Source organism: Equus asinus, chromosome 20, assembly GCF_041296235.1.
Source record: "Equus asinus isolate D_3611 breed Donkey chromosome 20, EquAss-T2T_v2, whole genome shotgun sequence".
Lineage (NCBI taxonomy): Eukaryota > Metazoa > Chordata > Mammalia > Perissodactyla > Equidae > Equus > Equus asinus.
The window spans coordinates 59,235,859-59,256,232 of NC_091809.1; the positions used below are offsets into that span (position 1 = coordinate 59,235,859).

Sequence of the window (20,374 nt, forward strand, 5' to 3'; positions counted from 1 at the left end):
GACTGAAATTGTATATTGGACTAGGACTCAGTCAAAAACACTTCCCCACATGTCTAGAATCTGTTAATACTATACTTTTAAATAACCAAGAAAAGAAAAATTTTGAATTCTTGGAAAAAGAGAAAAATAAACCCACTCCAGAAAAAAGAATTCTTCTAAAATAAAAAAAAAAATTAATGTGCATTTGTCTGCTCAATTTATTTTAATTAGCTTGTTTTAAAAAGTAAGATTTTTCTTCAAAGCAGTTTCTTATATAAATAGAATAATTCAAGTCAGTACTTTAAGAATGTTTGCTACAAAGAATAGTCATTCCCTTTGCAATCCTTTTCACCCTGTTGTCTCTTAAATAAAAAGACATTTTTATTTAAAATTAGAAGAAAAATACCATTGAGTTACTAAGTACATATCCAAATTTACACATTTCAATTGAAAATGTTTGATGTTTATGAAACATTTACAAAATATTATCATAGAATAGGCCAAATTTTCTTAGCACTATTCAATACAACGTGACATTAATAGGAAACTGCACAACCACTTTGAGGTTTTTTTAAAGGCACTATACTAAAGATTATGCAAAATGAATAAATCATATATAATTACAGAGAAAATCATACACAAATACAGACTATTTGAAAAATAGCAAAATGAAAAACATTAATGTCAAATTAGGAGATAAGGCCAAAGACATATGTACTCAAGTGCAAATTCACAGACTTAAAATAATTTCAATTTTAATGCAAGTAATATAAATCAATTAAGTATTCAACATAAGAAATCAGGGAGAACAAAAGCAAATACAAATCTAAGGAAAACATAAGGAAGAAAAAATAAAGAAAAAATAGGAAATTCAGTGAATAGAAAAAGAATACAAAATAAATTAATAAGTATGACATCAGTTCCTTGGAATAAATTTTTTTTTTTTTTTTTTGAGGATGATTCGCCCTGAGCTAACTACTGTCAATCCTCCTCTTTTTGCTGAGGAAGACTGGCCCTGAGCTAACATCCATGCCCATCTTTCTTCCTTTACTTTATACATGGGACGCCTACCACAGCATGGCTTTTGCCAAGTGGTGCCATGTCTGCACCCGGGATCCGAACCAGCAAACCCCAGGCCACTAAGAAATGGAATGTGCGAACTTGACCGCTGAGCTACCGGGCCGGCCCCAATGGAATAAATTTTTAAAAAGAACTGTCAACTAATCAAAAAAGAAAAGAAATAAACAATAAAATGTAGATTTAACAATTTTAAAAGAGAGTATATATGTATGTGTGTACATATATGTGCATATGTAATAATAATTTTAAACATAATGAACTGCACTATTTCCTAGGATAGTTAAAATTATATAGTGATTTAAGGAAGAGAAGACAAATTCACCAATAATTTAAATGAAACTGAAAATTTCCATAAAAACGTAATCAAATGACCTTCTAAAAAAGGATCCTGGCACATATGTATGGTGACGGATAAAAATAAGAATACTGCTGGTGAGCACAATGTAGTCTACACAGAAACTGAGAAACAATGGTGTACACCTGAAATTACACAATGTTATAAACCACTATCAACTCAATAAAATAATTGGGAAAAAATAAAGGATCCTAGAAAAGCTCACCCATTAAGTTACAACATTCAAGAATCAGTCCCCCTTGATATATTAACTCTTCATTTATTGAAATATTTACTGTGTTCTTCCTATATGCTGGTATTATCAATATATACTTATCATTTAAGTACAAAAAGCAAGAGAAAAGATAGCCCCTGCCCTCACGGCATGTACAATCCAGTTCTAGAAGATGGTTTAGTGGAAGAGGGTACTGGGGGAATAGTTGAAGAGGATTCTGGAAAGCTTCTCTAACCAGACATTGAAGCGATATTCATTCAATTAATATTTCTCCAAATATTAAATTATCTTTGCATTCCCTGAATTAATCCTGAACCTTTTTCTTCCTTAAATGAGACTAATAACTCCAGATGAAAAATAAGAAGGACTGATCTAAAATAACAGGCAGTCATAAACATTAATAAGACATTTTTCTTCAGAAAAAAAGATTGTATAAAACAGAGAAATTTCTACAAATTGAGAGAAAATGCAAGCAGAACGTCTTTTCCCAGTTTTAAAAAGTTTAAATTCAGTTTATTATTTTCTCTATGACTTTGGCCAGTTATATAATATCATTCCAAACATATATAGTTTTCGATATAGCGTGTTGGGGGAGGACCTGCCTGGTATTAAATGCTAGAAGGATGGATGGATGAATGGATGAAAGGAAGGAAACAAACACTGAAAATCTAAAGCAGCTACGTCAAAAACAAATGATATGAAAACTGGATATCCACATGCAAAAGAATGAAGTTGAACCTTTACCTTACACCGTAAGTATGACATCAGGTATTTGGAATAAATTTTTAAACACAACTGTCAACTAAACAAAAAAGAGATATATGTAAAAACTAACTCAAAATGGATTAAAGACCTAAATGTAAGACCTGACACTATAAAACTCCCAGAAGGAAACATAGTGGGAAAGTTTCACGACACTGGATTTGGCAATGATTTCTTGGATATGACATCAAAAGCACAGACAGCAAAAGCAAAAACAGACAAACAGGACTACATAAAACTTAAAAACATCTATGCAGCAAAGGAAATAGTCAACATAGTGAAAAGGCAACCCTATGGACTGGGAGACAATATTTGTAAACTATATATCTGACAAGAAATGCCTACAGCTCAACTTCAGAATATATAAGGAGCTCCTACTACTCAACAACAAAAAAGTAATCCAATTAAAAAATGGGCAAAGGACTTGAATAGACATTTCTCCAAAGAAAATATACAAACAGCCAAGAAGCATATGAAAAGATGTTCAATATCACTAATTGTCAAGGAAATGCAAATCGAAACCACAGTGAGATATTGCCTCAGAATGTTAGGATGGCCACTATAGAAAAAAAAAAAACAAAACAAGTGTTGGCAAGGATGCAGAGAAATTGTTTGTTGCAGTGGGAATGTAAAATGCTGTACTGCAATGGAAAACAGTACAGACGTTCCTCCAAAAATTAAAAATAGAATTACCACGTGATCCAGCAATCCCAGATCTGGGTATATATCCAAAAAAATCGAAAATAGAATCTAAAAAGATATTTGCCCACCCAGGTTCACTGCTGCATTATTCACAATAGCCAAGAGGTAGAAGACCTAAATGTCAGTGGACTGATGAATGGATAAAGAAAATGTACCAAGTACATACACTGGGATATTATTCAGCCTTAAAAAAGAAGAGAAATCCTATCACATGCTACAACATGGATGAAACTACTGGACATTATGCCAAGTAAAATAAGCCAGTCATGAAAGACAGGTAATGCAAGACTCCCTCATACAATGTATCTCAGGTAGTCAAACTCACAGAAATAGAAAGTAGAATGGTGGTTGCCAGGGGTGCAGAGAGAGGGAAATGAGGAGTTGCTCTTCAACAGATACAGAGTTTTAGTTTTGCAAGATAAAAAGTTCTAGAGACCTGTTGCACAAGATGCATGTAGTTAACATTAGTGTACTGTATACTTAAAAATGGTTAAGATGGTAAATTTTATATTATGTCTTTTACTATGATAAAAACAGCAAAGAAAGATACAAAATAAAATTTGAAAGGAAAATTTAAATGCATTTTTATAAACATCATCTTATGCTATTATTTATGTATACTATACCTTGTCTAAACATAAAGGGAGGTTTCTGTGTGTTTTGTACAATAGATAGTAGTTTACAGAGCTTTAGAAGGCATGCACAGATTACTGCACTTGAACAACTAGTGGTCCAAGTTTTATATTTTCTTACCTCATATGTTATCTTCAAACTCGTCTGTAATAAAATGGGAGTAAAGTTGGGATGAACTTCTGCAGTGAGCCAAAGACGAAAGGTATCTTTAGGTTGAAGAGTATTCAATTCCTTGTTTATAAAAACAATAAAAATATACTTAAATATATACATAAATTTCCATTTTATAAATATATTATAAATATATTATAAATTTATTTATATATTTTATATTTATAAAATATATAAATATATAAAATATACATATTTTATAAATATATTATAAATATATATAAATATATATTATAAATATATTATTAAGTAGTAATTTTTCTTAGTAAAATCTTTGTGACATTTTGATACATATATTTTTTAATTTTTATTGAGTTAACGATAAGTTACAATCTTGTGAAATTTCAGTTGCACATTATTGTTTGTCAGTCATGTTGTAGGTGCACCCCTTCACCCTTTGTGCCCACCCACCACCCCACCTTTCCCCTGGTAGCCACTAATCTGTTCTCTTTGTCTACATTTTTTTTTTTTTTAAGATTTTATTTTTTCCTTTTTCTCCCCAAAGCCTCCTGGTACATAGTTGTATATTCTTTGTTGTGGGTCCTTCTAGTTGTGGCATGTGGGACGCTGCCTCAGCGTGGTTTGATGAGCAGTGCCATGTCTGTGCCCAGGATTCGAACCAATGAAACACTGGGCTGCCTGCAGCAGAGCACGCAAACTTAACCACTCGGCCACAGGGCCAGCCCCTCTTTGTCCACATTTTTAAATTCCTCATGTGAGTGGAATCATACAGAGATTGCCCTTCTCTATCTGGCTTATTTCACTTAACATAATTCCCTCAAGGTCCATCCATGTTGTTGCAAATGGGACGATTTTGTTCTTTTTTACGGCTGAGTAGTAGTCCATTGTATATATATATATACTACATCTTCTTTATCCAATCATCTTTTGATGGGCACTTAGGTTGCTTCCACATCTTGGCTATTGTAAACAATGCTGCAATAAACATTGGGGTGCATAGGACTTTTGGAATTGCTGACTTCAAGCTCTTTGGATAGATACCCAGTAGTGGGATAGCTGGGTCATATGATAGTTCTATTTTTAATTTTTTGAGGAACCTCCATACTGTTTTCCATAGTGGCTGCACCAGTTTGCATTCCCACCAGCAGTGTATGAGGGTTCCTTTTTCTCCACAACCTCTCCAACATTTGTTACTATTAGTTTTAGATATTTTGTCATTCTAATGGGTGTAAGGTGATATCTTAGTGTAGTTTTGATTTGCATTTCCCTGATGATCAGCGATGATGAGCATCTTTTCATGTGCCTATTGGCCATCTGTAGATCTTCTTTGGAGAAATGTCTGTTCATGTCTCCTGCCCATTTTCTGATCGGGTTGTTTGATTTTTTGTTGTTGAGTTGTGTGAGTTCTTCATATATTATGGATACTAAGCCTTTGTCGGATGTATGACTTGGAAATATTTTTTCCCAGTTAGTGGGTTGTTTTTTTGTTTCAATCCTGTTTTCATTTGCCTTGAAGAAGCTCTTTAGTCTGATGAAGTCCCATTTGTTTATTCTTTTTAATGTTTCCCTTATCTGAGAAGACATGGTGTCCGAAAAGATCCTTTTAATACTGATGTCAAAGAGTGTACTGCCTCCATTTTCTTCTAGAAGCCTTATGGTTTCAGGTCTCAGCTTTAGGTCTTTGATCCATTTTGCGTTTATTTTGGTGAATGGTGAGAAAGAATGGTCAATTTTCATCCCTTTTCCTTGGACATCCTTGGTGTATTAGGCATGCACATCTCTACCACTGTCTCTACTTGTGCTGATGGAATTAACAATGGTTATTTTTTTTTCCTCCTACGCTTAGCTAAATCATACATAGCCTTCAAGAAACATCTTGCCTTCAGAGTCATTTGTAACTACCGAAGACCATATTCATCTTTTTTAAATAAGCACTAGACTTAAACCCAGGTTTGCATTTAAAATCTACCCAGCAATTTGTTCTCTCTTAAGGTTATTTTTGTCCTGGGGCCATTTGACTTAAATTAAATGATTACTTCAGTTTACACTCCAGCTTCCATAGCACCTAGGACGCTCTCCAGCCCCCTCTGGCTCCTCAACATCTTTTCTCCCCATCTACATACAACATAACAAGAGCACAAAGAGAAAGTAATGGTATAAATAGGCTTCCTACAATCCTTTAAAGCATTTCCATATTTTTCTTCTGAAAAAATTCTCTAAACCTCCCTTTAATCCTGATTAATAATTTCTTGGCTTCCATTAAATGCCTTTAAGAAAGACATTCTTATAGACATCCTATTAAAATATCCATCTTGGTTTGTAGAAATGTACATCTTTTAGAAGAAAATACTTAACAGATTTTAAAAGATTTCTCATCAAATACTAAGTTTTTAAAAAACATCATAAATAATGCATAACATATTTTAATACTGATGTTCCTTAGAAATTACTGAATTGAGTGTATTAGATATTATTTGCATCACATTTATCTGAATCTACCTTTTCCAAAACTGGCAGCCAAGATACCACAAGATGTAAGTTCTTCAAACAGAGCCAGTCTCCATTGCGGGCACATTCTTTTAGCATTTGAATTGCTACATCAGCTTGACCTTGACCCATGGCAACCTGCCAAAACAAAAACAGAAAACAAAACTAAAAAAACAGATCTGATAACATGTCGTAATCTAAAATATTCAAATCATCCTGCCATACATACTGAACTGACTCAATTGTTGTAATCAGGGCTCTAAATTTTCAGCAGGAAATATCAAACTCTGTGCCTTTTCCAACAATTGTCTTGCTTTTGTCCCCACGTTAATGGCACATTTCTAACATTTTTCTATTTATGAAAAACATATTATCGTTACTGGTTTGCAAGTTATAGAACTGTATAAAGAATTATTGAATAGTGTTTTTGTTTCTCATCTCACTATTTCCTGCCATTCTCACCATGTCAAACATGGTCCTTTAAAAAAAACACTAATGTTGAATTCTTTGAGGGATTTAACATTAATACTATCACTGTCTTGAAATTGACTTCTCTTACTTTCTCCAACATTGTACATATTTGGCTTTCAAGCTACTGGTCTAACTATTTAACTGTGTAATTCCCTAGTCCTTCATCATCTAGTGAATCTCAACATGTTGCTGGGCCTCAAGACTGCAATTAGCCCTCTACTCCTCTGTTGCTTCTCAGAGAGAGGAGGCAGGGAGGAGAGAGAAAGCAAGGGAGAAAAGGGGAGGGGAGGAATGAAAAGAGGGAGAAGGAGCGGGAATGAGAATCCTGATCTCATTGGAATTCTCTTCCAATTTTTCCAATCCCTATAGTCCATCTGCACTTAGGATACTCATGTAGTGGAGTAGCCCACTTTATAAAATAGAAAACGTCCAAGCATTAAAAGTATTCGAGCAGAAGCTGAAAGACTCTACATAACAGATTCATTTCATGGGATTTCTGTATTATGTGAATACCTTAGACTAAGTGACTACTCAAGTCTAAGACTCTATAAAAGTTTTAGTCAAGAATATAAAATAACTATATGTCACTTACCATAGCAAGTCTAAATTTCTCCATGTTTTTTAAAGATAATTTATATAATACTTGTATTTTCAGTATAGCTATATCTGTGTATATATATAATTTACAAATATACATATATTGGGAGTCCTGGCTCAAATTTTTTATTGGGTACATGGTCTAAACACTTTGAAGAGTACTGTTATAGATTATTTCAAACCAGTGATTTTTTCCAAAATGAACACAAGGTAGCATTTTCACTGTTTTTTAGTTGACTTATACAAGTATTGAGTTTGGTTTTTAATAAGACTATAAAGTCTTTGAGAGTGGGAACCATGTCTAAATCATTGCATACTAAAGCATGCAATAAAACAGGTAATAAATACCTATATATTGATTTTGTTTTTTTTTTAATTTTCAAAGTCTAATCCACAACTAAGCAAACAGGAGAGATGAAACAAATACTGGTTGAATTGTTTTGACACACATATTAGTTTGCTATTATTAAAATGCAAAAAAAAAAAAAAAGAAGAAGGCATTTACACAGAATCAGAGGGAAAAAAAGGATAAGCATTTTCCTCAAAATTTTCCACAAGGCACAAATTGTGTGAAAACAGTGTAGAGGGTCATAAAACCTTCGAAGAAAATATTTATTACAAGAAAGGAAAAGAAAAAATTTTCTAAAGCACAACAGGAAAATGTTAAGGAGATGGTTAGTCCCCGCCCCAAAAACAATCACGTCACAGTTTCTTGAATATTTTTGCATTAAAAATATACTCTTACCCTCAGCATATATATTCAGCATAGCAACAAACATTTTAAAATAACAGGAGAATTATGAGTAAATATGTCCATATTTAAAGGTTTTACTATATTGAACAATTTTGTAAGTTCAGTACCCAAAACTCCAGAAGTTTAAATAGTCAAACCCACTGAGAACGCAAATAGTTTTATCCTTCTGTCAAAGTCACTGCTAATAGACACAACCTCTAGAAAAGGACTCCTTTTCCTCAAGACAGCTCACTAACTATTGAATATTGTCCTAATGAATATAGTAATATACCATAACTAGGAGTGAATGAAACTCTCCAGGTAGTGCAAGACCTGCACAACTGAGCCTAATTCTCTGCCATCTTACAATCTTCTATTTATGTTCCTCATAACAACCTTATATTTCAATTTTTGGTTGCTGTGATGTATTTGCTTTTTTTTAATCATAATTAATTATTTTCCCAATGGAAAAGGCTGATTTATTCACTTGACAAAAATTGAGGTTCAATTAATAAATTTTCAAACTTGCATGGAAACTGAATTGAAAAAGGAGGTATTCTGAACAAACTAAAGCTCCTAAATTTACCTCAGGAAAAACAGGGACTATAGTAGATAAATTTTACTCAAAAATTTATGTATTTCTTTCATTTCAGTTTTTACAGGTAAATATTGCTATGATTTATTATAAAAGCATCCAAGTAAAATTTTTAAAGTTATTCCCAAAAGGTAAGCACACATATTAGTTTCCTTGACTGCTCTATTATCTGATCAGGCTTCTGGAGGTCAGAAGTCTCCCTGCTCTAAAATCAAGGGGTCTGGGTTTGAAAATAATGGCAGTACTACAGGGCTGTGTTCTTTCTGGAGGCTCCAGGAGAGAATCCTCCTTTGCCTTTTCTAGCTTCTAGAAGCCACTTATATTTCTTTGTCTGAGGGTCCTTCCTCCATCTGCAAAACCAACAACATAGCACCTTCTCACCTCCCTGACCTCTGCTTCCATCATCACATCTCCTTTCTTCACCGCCTGCTCTGCCTCCCCCTTGTAAGGACTCTTGTGATTAGACTGGGTCCACCTGGATAATCCAGAATACCCTCTCCATCTCAAGATGCTTAGTACACCTGCAAAGTCCCTTTTGCTATGTAAGGTAACAAATTCACAGGTTCTGGTATCAGGACGTGGACACTTTTGGGGGACATAATTTGACCTACCACAACAAAAAATGTCTGTTTCAGTAATAGGATCAAGTATGGCAAGATGAGCAATGGCTTTAGTTAAAACAGCAGGGTAGGGTGTACCGACCTGGTGATAACACTCTCCGCCTCTCTCAGCATTCGCAAGTTCTTGCAGTTCCTGAGAAGGATCAGCACCCGGGGAAATAATTATCAAGATGGGTTCAATTTCTAGTGTCTCTTTGTACAAACGTTTGAGACTTAGAGGAAGTGGGGACAACTCTTTTAGTCCTAAAAGACATATAAAAGAAATTAAAAGTAAAATCAACATGAATCAGAAAAAGTCTATTAAAACTGATTGCATGATATATAATAGAGAATAACTAGGTGAATTATAATCCCACACATATTAAAGTTTTCTCACTCTAAAATCGTTCACATACTAGTAATAACTAAGATTTACTGAATGCTTAAGGTACCAGGCATTTTTCTAAATGCTTTACATCTATGATATCATCTAATCAGATTATTACAACAATGCTAAGAGGTAGGTACCCTGATTACCACCTTTAACACATAAAAAACAATCAGTACTATGGCCTCAATATACAAGTCTCTCCCTATAAGAGAAGACTGAACCCAACCATTCATCTCTACAACTTTTCATTCATTCATATGATAACTGAGTGCCTATTCTGTACCATGCATATAGGGAATCAGACTTCCAAATGATCTGGTAAATAATTTCACTGTCATGATATAGAATAGAGTTATTTCTTATGTCCATGAATTAAGAGAAGAAAAGTGGTATATAATGAAAAGAATGCTTAGTTTGGAGAAGGAAATATATAGCTCCCAGTTCACATTTGTTAGCTGAGTGGTTCTATGAAAATCACTAAAATGTACTGTGCCTCAGTTTCCTCAACTGTAAAACATGGACGCAACAATCCATAAGTCATTTGGGAGAAAAACAGGATATAATAATAAAAATAGATTCCATTTATTCATCACTTACTCGATACTAAGCACTATACCAGGTATTCTACTTTATGTATAAGGAAACTAATACTCAAAGAAATTGAATGCCTTGTCAAAGCCCACCCAGCTGCTAACTGCTAACTGTATTCGACACAATTCATCTGTGCTTTTTTCTACTTTGAAGCTCTTCATTAACTATAAAGTCCTATACAGACAAGAAATTATAATTTTTCTATTATATTTAAATCTCTCCTCCTAAAATTTGAATGTTTCTATTATAAATGTATTTAGTAAAAGCCAAGCTGTATAAGACCCACTTCAATTAATATTCATATGCGTTTGAACTGAGCGAAAAAGAACAGTATGACATAAGAGTTTAAAAAGAGAGGATTAGGGGGTCAGTCCAGTTGTGTAGTGGTTAAGTTCAGGCACTCCTCTTCAGTGGCCTGGGATTTGTGGGTTTGGATCCTGGGTACAGATCTGCACACTGCTCATCAAGCCATGTTGTGGGAGTGTCTAACATACAAAAAATAGAGGAAGATTGGCACAAAAGTTAGCGCAGGTCCAATCTTCCTCACCAAAAAAAAAAAAAAAAAAAACAGGATTAGTAGAATGTAACAGAATGACTACCGAGGCAAGAAGGGCTTCCTTATATCATAAAAAGTACAAACAAACAGACAATATTGCATCTCAGAAATTCTAAAATAGCAGGAAAAAGACATGCTTAAGGACTTCAGTAGCAAACACTTTAAAATATGAATTCAATGCCATCAAGATGGGCCAAAAAAATGAATTTCTAGACAACTATCCTGAAAAGACAAATTTCACACCTGAACTACTTCCCTCTATTCTTCACAACAGCAATCCATAAAGATAAGTAAAAATTCCAAAGGCAGAAATGTTCCTAATATCAGGTAAAATTTACCCCTACAGCCACTTACGATTGATGAATTGCTTCTAGAGCTATATTTTATGAATTCTATTTTTAACTAAATTTAAATTGCTAACAATCATCCTGCTTTAAGACCTTGAAAAGAATTGTTATGTACTTGTGGCAATGTAATAAAAAGTATTTTCACTATTTATTCAAAAGCTCAATAAGCATTCTAGGTCAATTAAATGTACTGTCTGATACGATAAAATGCATTAAAAGTCTTAAAAATGTGCATAGCTTTTAAGTTAGTAATTTAAATTATAATAATTTAAGAAATAATTCACGATACGAAGGCAGAAGCATGTACAAGGATTTTCATTGGATCCGTTGCTATTAGTTAAAAACTGGAGAAAGGCATTAGGAGCTTCAATGAATAATTTCTGATAGCCATATATTGAAACCGAAGTTACAAAAATGGTAAGATAAAATATAATTTACTGAAAAGCAGATTACTCAACAGAATAGACAGTATGATTCCATATTGTAATGTATACACATCTAGCTGCCTAAAAAAAAATAGAAAAGTATACATAAAAATGTTAACAATGATTCTCATTGTTATGAGACAATGATAAAACTGTTTCTGATCTTTTCATTCCTCTACAGCTTCTCGCAGACCTCTGATTAGATGTATTGTGAGAAAAATGTCCAAATACATACAGATATTTTCATATAAGATGACTACTGACTGAAATGTGTTTTATTTGGAAAACATATGCCAATAATAGACATTGTCTTAAAAAAGTTAAAATGCAGATTACCGTATCATTTCTTAATTTAACAAATAGAGACTAAACTCCATAAGGGCAGGATTTGTTCATAGCTGATTTGTTCGCCATTTTATGTACAGAGCCTAGCCTATTCAATTATTACATCTAAAGTTAAAATTCCACAGAAGATAAATATATGTTCATTAACTCATTTTAAACAATATTTCAAAGTATTGGGATATTTTGGATTAGAGAAAAAAATTCACGAAAAACATCATACTATTTAAGGCGACAGAGGCGACATGTTACTTGGAGTGCCATGTTAGCCATTCTGCCCACAAAACTCCAATAAAATCCTCGTTGCATTTTAAGTGAACTGAGTCCATATATAATCATTGGTTTTATTAACCCAAGTAATTTTGACTCATGATATCACTAGAACTGTCAGTGTGAATCATTTAAACTATTCACCAAAATTAAAAAGCCAAAAATGTTCACTGCGTTGTGAATTATCATAGTGTAAGATTACTTATAAGCCACTGGGATCTTATATTTTGACCATGTATGTTTAAAATATCATTTCTTCAAAAGAAAAAAAGGAACTAAAATTAAGTTAAATAATTTAAACCTTTATTGTATTTTATTTTATGATAAAATATTGAGATAATAAAAAAGAAATAATTTGCAGTTTAAAAAGGAAAAAGTATCACTCCTGCACTTTTCAGGTACCTAAGTGAGTAACGAAAGTAGTAAATTAATACCCAACTCTTATAGGTGGTAAGTATAATGGATCCATTCTTCATTATTCATTTCATCTTCCCTAACAAGGAGACTGATAAGCATTGGGTGTATAAAATTACTCTTCCTTTATCAGAAAAAAAGACAACTCTAGAAATGAACCACAAACATCAATAAAAAGAACAATCAACAACTACTATATAACTTAATACACATCAACCAACTAAATGGGAAATATTCTTTAGAATTGGAATAATACTCAAGCCTGGAAACAAACAAAAAAAAATCAAATATCTTGTGACAGGCATAATTCTAAAGCTATCCCTTGGTTGTTCAAACATTAACCGAGGTACTGCTATGAAGGGACTTTGCAGATGTAATTAAGGTTATGATCCTTAAAATAAGATTATCCTAGATTACTCAAGTGGGCCAATCTAATCACTTGAGCCCTTAAAAGCAGACAAATTTCACCAGCTAAAGTCAAAGAGATGCAGCAGGAAAAAGAACCAGGAAAGATGAGGCAGAGAAAGAGATCAGAGAGATGTGAAGCATGAGAAGAAATCAACCCACCACGGCTAGCTTTAAAGATGGAGGAAGGGGACCACAAACCAAAGAATGCTTTAGAGTGGCCTCTAAAAGCTGAAAAGGACTCCAAACAAGAGAAAAACATGGTTACCTCAATCCTACAACTGCATGGAGTCGAATTCTGTGAGGAACATAAATGAGTTTCCTAGAGCCTCCCAGTATAAACCCAAACGGCCAACACCTGGATTTAGCCTTGTGCGACTTGAAGCAGAGAAATCAGGTGAGCCCACTAGACTTCAGATATACAGGACTATAAGATAATACTGTAAGATAATAAATGGATGTTGTTTTAAACTGCTAATTTGTTACAGAAGCAATATAAAATTAATGCACACGGCCAGCCCTGGTGGCATAGTGGTTAAGTTCACACGCTTTGTTTCCATAGCCCCAGATTCTCAGGTTTGGATCCTGGGTGTGGACCTAGCACTGTTTGCCAAGCAATGCTGTGTTGGCATCCCCCATAAAACAGAGGAAGATTGGCACTGATATTAGCTCAGCGACAATCTTCCTCACACAAAAGGAGGAAGATTGGCAACAGATGTTAGCTCAGGCCTAATCTTCCTAAAAAAAAAAATTAATACACATTTCCTTATTTCTTTCCTTTTCTCTTAGATACAGACTTGACAAGACAGATGAGCTATGAAAGCAAGGTGCATAGGATGGGATGCTAACATGGATAAGAGAAGCAGAGGATTATAAAATCAAGAAAGTGGCAAGGCTTAAAAAGACTTTTTGATGGAGAACCTTTGAGAAGTTCTTGGTTCCTGTAGCTACTGCAGCTCCTCCCAGGAACACATCTCATAATACCTCAATACACACAGCATAATATCTTGCTCAGAAGAGTTAATAAAAAAAGTCAAAATTAAATCAGAATTACAGAAGTCAGAACATTTGCATCTGGTAACTGCTACTTTTAAAAAGTAACGTAGATTTTCCTAGTACATAGGCTTGGTTTGTAGGATTATACTAAAATGGCAGTGCTAAAAGTTTTAAGGATTGTTCTACTAACTTAAATCTTCAAATCGAATCTACTTTTATAAACATATCTTTATAAGTTACTATTTTAAAGTTTATAGATCATAAAAAGGATTGCTAAAACTTAATAAAAATCTTTCCATATGAATGATGCTCAAGAAATTACATTTGAAATCAAGTCTCTAAAATTTGATTAAAAAGAGATAAGTGCTTGTCATTCTCCAGCTATTTGAATTTTTAAAACTTATTCATACAATAAAAACTCCAATTTTACCTAAAAACTATATTAATAAAGCCACTTGACCAGATACAAAGTCATCCAGCCATACAACAGTATATATAACTTTTGCTTTGAAATAGGTAGAATATGGTTTTAGAAGTATATTAAACTTTCAAAGCATTTGAATATATGAATATTAGGAGGTTTTTACTTTGAACCTTAAATATCATTAAACCTTAAATGCCATTTAACCTGGAGATGAAACAGTACCATAACAGAAGTATTCCAAAGAATTGGTAGAGGGCCAAACTATAAAGTCAATAAGAAAGGCCACGTGCAATGTGGTACAAAGAGCATATTTTAAAAGACTAAATGAGAATAGATTCTTAAGAACCTCTCTGAAAATTGCCTTGTTTTACTTAAACTTGCGTCGTTATGGAAACAGACAATAAATATATAGATAAGCCAGAAATATATCAGAAAGTGTTAAGTACTATGTGGAGAATTAAAACAGGTTGAAGTGTTGGTACTGATTAGATGGCCCAGAAAGACCTCTCTAAAAATGCAGCATTTTAAGTTAACATCTGAATAATACAAAGGAGCCATCCATAAAAAAAAGAAAAGGAAAAACACAGAGCAAACAGATAGTGCAAAGGTCCTAAGGCTGGTTTGCCCACTAACGCACAGGGGACAAGAAAGAGGGGTACAAGATGAGGTCAGGGAAGTAAGTGGGGGTCAGACTGTGTGGGGTCTTGTAAGCTTATATAAGGAATCTGGATTTACTTCTAAGTGTTTTGAAAATATTTTGGAGATTGTATGTAAAAAAAGAGAGATGATTTGGTTTAAGTTTTTAGAAGATTACACAGCTTTCTGGAGAGAATGGGTCAGAGAGGAAGCAAGAACCGAAGTAGGGAGACCAATTAGGAAGGCAGTCACTGATTTAACATACATTATAGTGCCTCTATGTTCCAGAAGCTGTATAAAGCCTTTGGGTACAACCAAGAACAAAACAAAATTTGTGCCCTCACGTGGCTTATGTACTAGCTGGGGAACAGACAATTAACAAACAAATTAATAACAATATGTCAGATGGTGATAACACTTATAGAAGAAAATAAACAAGGTAAAGAAGGATATGGAGAGCAGAGGAAAGAGTGAGTATGTAATTTTACACAGAGTGCTCAGAGGCATGATATAATCTAACTTATATTTCAAAAGGCACTCTGGCTGCTATGTGGAGAAAAAACTGGATGTGGGAAAGAAAAGAAGCCTGAATGGTAACAATCTTGCTCAGATGATAGTGGCCTCAACAAAGTAGTACATGGTCGTGGAGCTGTGAGAAGTGATTGGATTCTGGATATACTTTGAGGATAGAGGCAAAGCTATGGCAGCAACTGAGGTAAGAAATGATGATAGTTTGCACTAGGTTGGTTGTAATGACACAAAGAAAATGAACTCAGAGTAAATTTTAGAGTTGGAGCCAAAAGGACTTGCTGGTAGATTGGGTATAGAAAGTAAGGAAAAGAGAGAAAGGACTACTTTTGGGTTTTTGGCTTGAGCAACTGAGTCAAAGCTAGCATGGACAAATCAAAAATTCTATATTGGTCATGTTATATCTGTGATATGACATTCATATGAAAACATCAAATTAGCATTTGGATGTATAAGTTTTGACTACTAGGAAGAGATCAGGGCTAGAAACAAGAGATGAAAGAATCAGGAATTTACAGATGATATTTAAAGCCAGGTACTGGGTGAGGTTACCTAGAGAAAGAATATACAGTAATGAAAGAAGGGAAACCAGGGCAAGACTGCAGTAGAAGGAAGAGGAGTTCACATTTAAAAGACATGCAGAGAAGCCGCCAGTAAAGGAAAGTGAGAAGGAACAGCCTAAAAGGAGGAAGGAAAGAAGAAACACAATAATTAAGATAAGAAAGTGGAGAGTTTTTCGAGAAGGAAGAATGGACAACTTTCTTGAGAGATCAAATAAGACAAAAGCACAGAAGTTGCTGTTGGATATAGCAATCTGAAAGAAGACATTACTAACCTTAATAAGAGTAATCTTGGGGAACTTTAGGGATGGAAGTCCAACAGAGTGAGTTGAAGACAAAATAAGAGTTGAGGAAATGGGTTACTACAGTCTCCGACTACAGACACTTTCAACATGTTTCCCTGTAGAAGGAAGTAAAGAAATGGGATGACAGCTAGAGAGAGAAATACGGTCTTGGGAGGCATTATTGAGATAGGTGATACTAAAATATATTTGTATGCTGATAGAAATGACCAAGTAAAGGAGGTGAAATTGATGACGTAGGAGAAGGGGATAATGGCAAGAATGATAAAAGAAAAAGTAGATGGGTTGGCCCTTAAATGGAACAAGGGCATTCATTCATAATAACAGAAGGGCAAGTAGAATGAATATGAGTACTGACGCAGGTGGTTGGTAGATTAGTGGGTGAGAAATAAAGAATTCCTGTCTTATTGCTTCTATTTTCTCAAAAATGCTAGTAAAAGGCTACTACAATCAGCTAATTTAAGTGGCAAATACAGAGATAGTTGGTTTTCATATTTATTATATGCCTAATATTCATTATTACTCACCATGTGTGTATTTGGCAACAGGTTAAATGTTTCAGTTACAAGATAAAGTATGCTCATAAGCTTTTTTTTAACATGGACACTAACATCTTTGTTCAACTATTTCACTCTTCAGAATCAAAAGTTAGATATTTGTGACTCTTAAAGGAGTCAGACTCTCAAAATGTACTTTACAAATTAATGGTCAACTATGAAAGTACTGAAATATGAAAATTAGTTAAAACAGATTGTATGTAACCTGATTATAACAGATTTCTGTTGTTCTGTACCAGCAGTTTTTTTCCCCGTGTCTGGTAACAGATCCTCCCCCAAGGAAAGGGAAAACTAGTATTCCATACATTTCTAGTGGGACGAGCTGTAAAGTGGATCATATCACCAAGCTGAGTAAATCATAGTCCTTCTCTAGGATTTTTGATCATAAAGTTGGGAGGGAAAGTTTTATTTCATCACAAGCTTTAAATTAAATCCTAGGAGGTTGGCAGCCTTATCCCCCAGATTATATATGAACCCTGAGACTAAGGGCAGCACACAGGCAGGAATTTACCTACATAGAGTCTAAAAGCAACATGAGAGACAGAGATAGATACAGATACAAAGAAAAAGGGAGAGAGAGAAAGAGGAGGAAAGAAACAGAAGAGAAACTGCAAGCTGAGACAAAGAAAGAAAGTCTCCTTATGTTGTTTGAGTCCATGAAACCAGCTGGTCCAGAGGCCAGCCCTACCTCCTCCTTTCAGAGTACTGGTTACACTTTCCCCCCTTTTTTATTTAAGTGAGTTTGAGATGGCTATCTGTCACTTGCAAGGAAGAGTAAGGTGGATAAACATTCTGCGTACATGAGTAAAAATTATTTAGCAGATAAACACTCTACCAGAGATGAATAAACAGGGACATTTCCTCTCCATGCTTGAGGAAAGGAAAGCACCAAGTACATATGTTCAGACCCATTTCCATATACCCATCACCAACCAACCAAATGACCAGTCTATAGGGAGCCTCAAAATATTTGTAAGTGTGTGTGCACATACATGTTCTGGTGGAGGGTGAAGGAGAAGATAGCCATTATGTGAAAACTTGGGTTGGTAGATATTATCAGTTGAATTGTGTTCTCCCAAAAAAGATATGTTGAAATCCTAATCCCAATACTTCAGAATGTAACCTTAGGTGGAAACAGGACCATTGCAGATATAATTAGTTAACTTCAGATGAGGTCATACTGGAGTAAGGTGGGCCCTAATCCAATATGGCTGGAGTCCTTATAAGAAGACAGAGACACACAGGGATATGTCATGTGATGACAAAGGCAAAGATTCAAGTCATGCAGCTGCAAGCCACGGAAGACCAAAGATTGCCAGCAAACCACCAGAATCTAGGTACAGGCATGGAAGGATTCTCCTACAGATTTCACGGGGAGCCACGTGGTTTGTGGTAATTATGGAAGCCCTAGGAAACTAACACAGTAGGTTGGCGTAGGAATGGATGTGTGTGTACGGAATAACATTATCTAAGGTTTAAGCAGACTTTTTTATGTTAGCATCTGTCAACAATATCCCTCTAACCTGAGAATAAATTTGACTTCCTCAGTACTGAATAAGAACACAGGTTTTGTAGCTGGGTTTGAATTCTGCTGCTTATTAGCTGTGTGATCTTGTTTCCTCATCTTTAAGCGGATACAGAAACAGCCCCTCCTAGAGTTGCTGTGAGGATTAAAAGAGCTGATACACGTATAGCACTGAGACTAGTACCTGGCATTTCTAAGAGCTATTTAAGTGTTAGCTGTGATTATTACCATCATCAACATTCAAGTTCTATGAAAGAGTGTGTTCATGGGAGTAAAACTGATCATCTGAAACTAAGAGTTTCTTACAATAATACCCTGATATAACCAACAATAACAGCTTTGCAAAATAATAAAGGAGTCATTATTCAGTACCATAAAGTTTTTCAGTCAGTGATAAGCACGGAAGGTCTAGTACCTTTTTTCAATTTTATAAAACTCTTCACAAACTTTGTTTATATAATAAATTCTAATATAGAGAAAATATGCATAAAATGATGTTAGGCTTACATGATTGAAATATATATAAGTTACAATTAATAAAAACAGTTTCTATATAAAATTTCATCTACATATATATGGAAAAATTAAATATAAATGGAGGCTTTCTAGAAAAAGTTGTCAGCATACTATTTCAACTATGCCAGATTTTTCATTTCCAACATAATTCTAAAACCTCCTGAGGTTTACAATGGTAAAGATCCATTATTCTTAGATGACTTTGTGCTTCAACTAAAATACTTTTCATAGTCTTCCTTTCACAGTTTTTCCAAATTTTCTTGCACAAATGGAAATATGGTATAGTTTATTATTTCCAAATGAGTGATAACTTTTAATCTTCAGATAAGACTATCAAAAAGACTTAAGGGGCCGGCCCGGTGGCGCAGCAGTTAAGTTTGCATGTTCTGCCTCTCAGCAGCCTGGGGTTCGCCGGTTCGGATCCCAGGTGTGGACATAGCACCGCTTGGCATGCCATGCTGTGGTAGGTGTCCCACATATAAAGTAGAGGAAATGGGCACGATGTTAGCTCAGGGCCAGGCTTCCTCAGCAAAAAAAAGAGAAGGACTGGCAGTAGTTAGCTCAGGGCTAATCTTCCTCAAAAAAAAAAAAAAGACTTAAAAATATATTGCAGTTTGTTTATAATCTAAAAGACACACAAATTCTTCATTTTTCGTTTTAGACAGAGCAAAAATAACTCATTTTGAAGGCTTTCTTTCCTAAGTTTATGGTATCTGTGAGAATGTTTTACTTTAATTGTCTAAATCAAACATTTGATTGTCTACTTTGAAATCCTAATCATGAACAAACATCTAAAAGTCTAAAGTGCTTTCATAAGAAAATAATTTTTAAAACTTCAAATGCTTAACTAAATATAGGATGTCAATAATGCATCAATTTTAATATGATATTAAGTATGGTCACATCCAACACAAAAAATTATTTTTTTAAACCAGGTAGAAATTTTAAGGTAAGTACAATGAAGAAAAAGACCTTTTAATCTTCTAAACTAAGGTCAGCACAAAATAAAGTGTAAATTAAAAGCAAATAATTCAGGTCAGTAGTCTAGTTCCAGAAAAGTTGGACTTACCCAGAGTTCTACATGCAAATAGAGCCATGGCACTTTGCAGTCTGTCTGGTCTAAGAGCCTGTACCACAAGAACCTTAAAATAAAGTACAGGGTATTTTTAAATAACAAAGGTCCCACAACAGCTTTAACTAAACAGTAGTTAATGATAGTTAATTAAACAAATGTTTATTAAAATATATGA

At 34.3% G+C, this 20,374-nt stretch overlaps 1 protein-coding gene across 3 annotated transcripts in view; it reads right to left on the bottom strand.

Moving 5' to 3' along the window:
* DYNC2H1 (dynein cytoplasmic 2 heavy chain 1) overlaps positions 1 to 20,374 on the bottom strand; it is a 289,645-nt gene that overhangs the window by 118,201 nt on the left and 151,070 nt on the right. For all 3 annotated transcript variants that reach the window (XM_070490370.1, XM_070490369.1, XM_070490368.1), the window contains 4 exons: positions 20,194 to 20,266; positions 9,443 to 9,603; positions 6,357 to 6,482; positions 3,846 to 3,956 (listed from right to left, as the gene is read on the bottom strand). In XM_070490370.1, the coding sequence (XP_070346471.1) occupies positions 3,846 to 3,956; positions 6,357 to 6,482; positions 9,443 to 9,603; positions 20,194 to 20,266 (471 nt within the window). The remainder of the gene's footprint in view (positions 1 to 3,845; positions 3,957 to 6,356; positions 6,483 to 9,442; positions 9,604 to 20,193; positions 20,267 to 20,374) is intronic.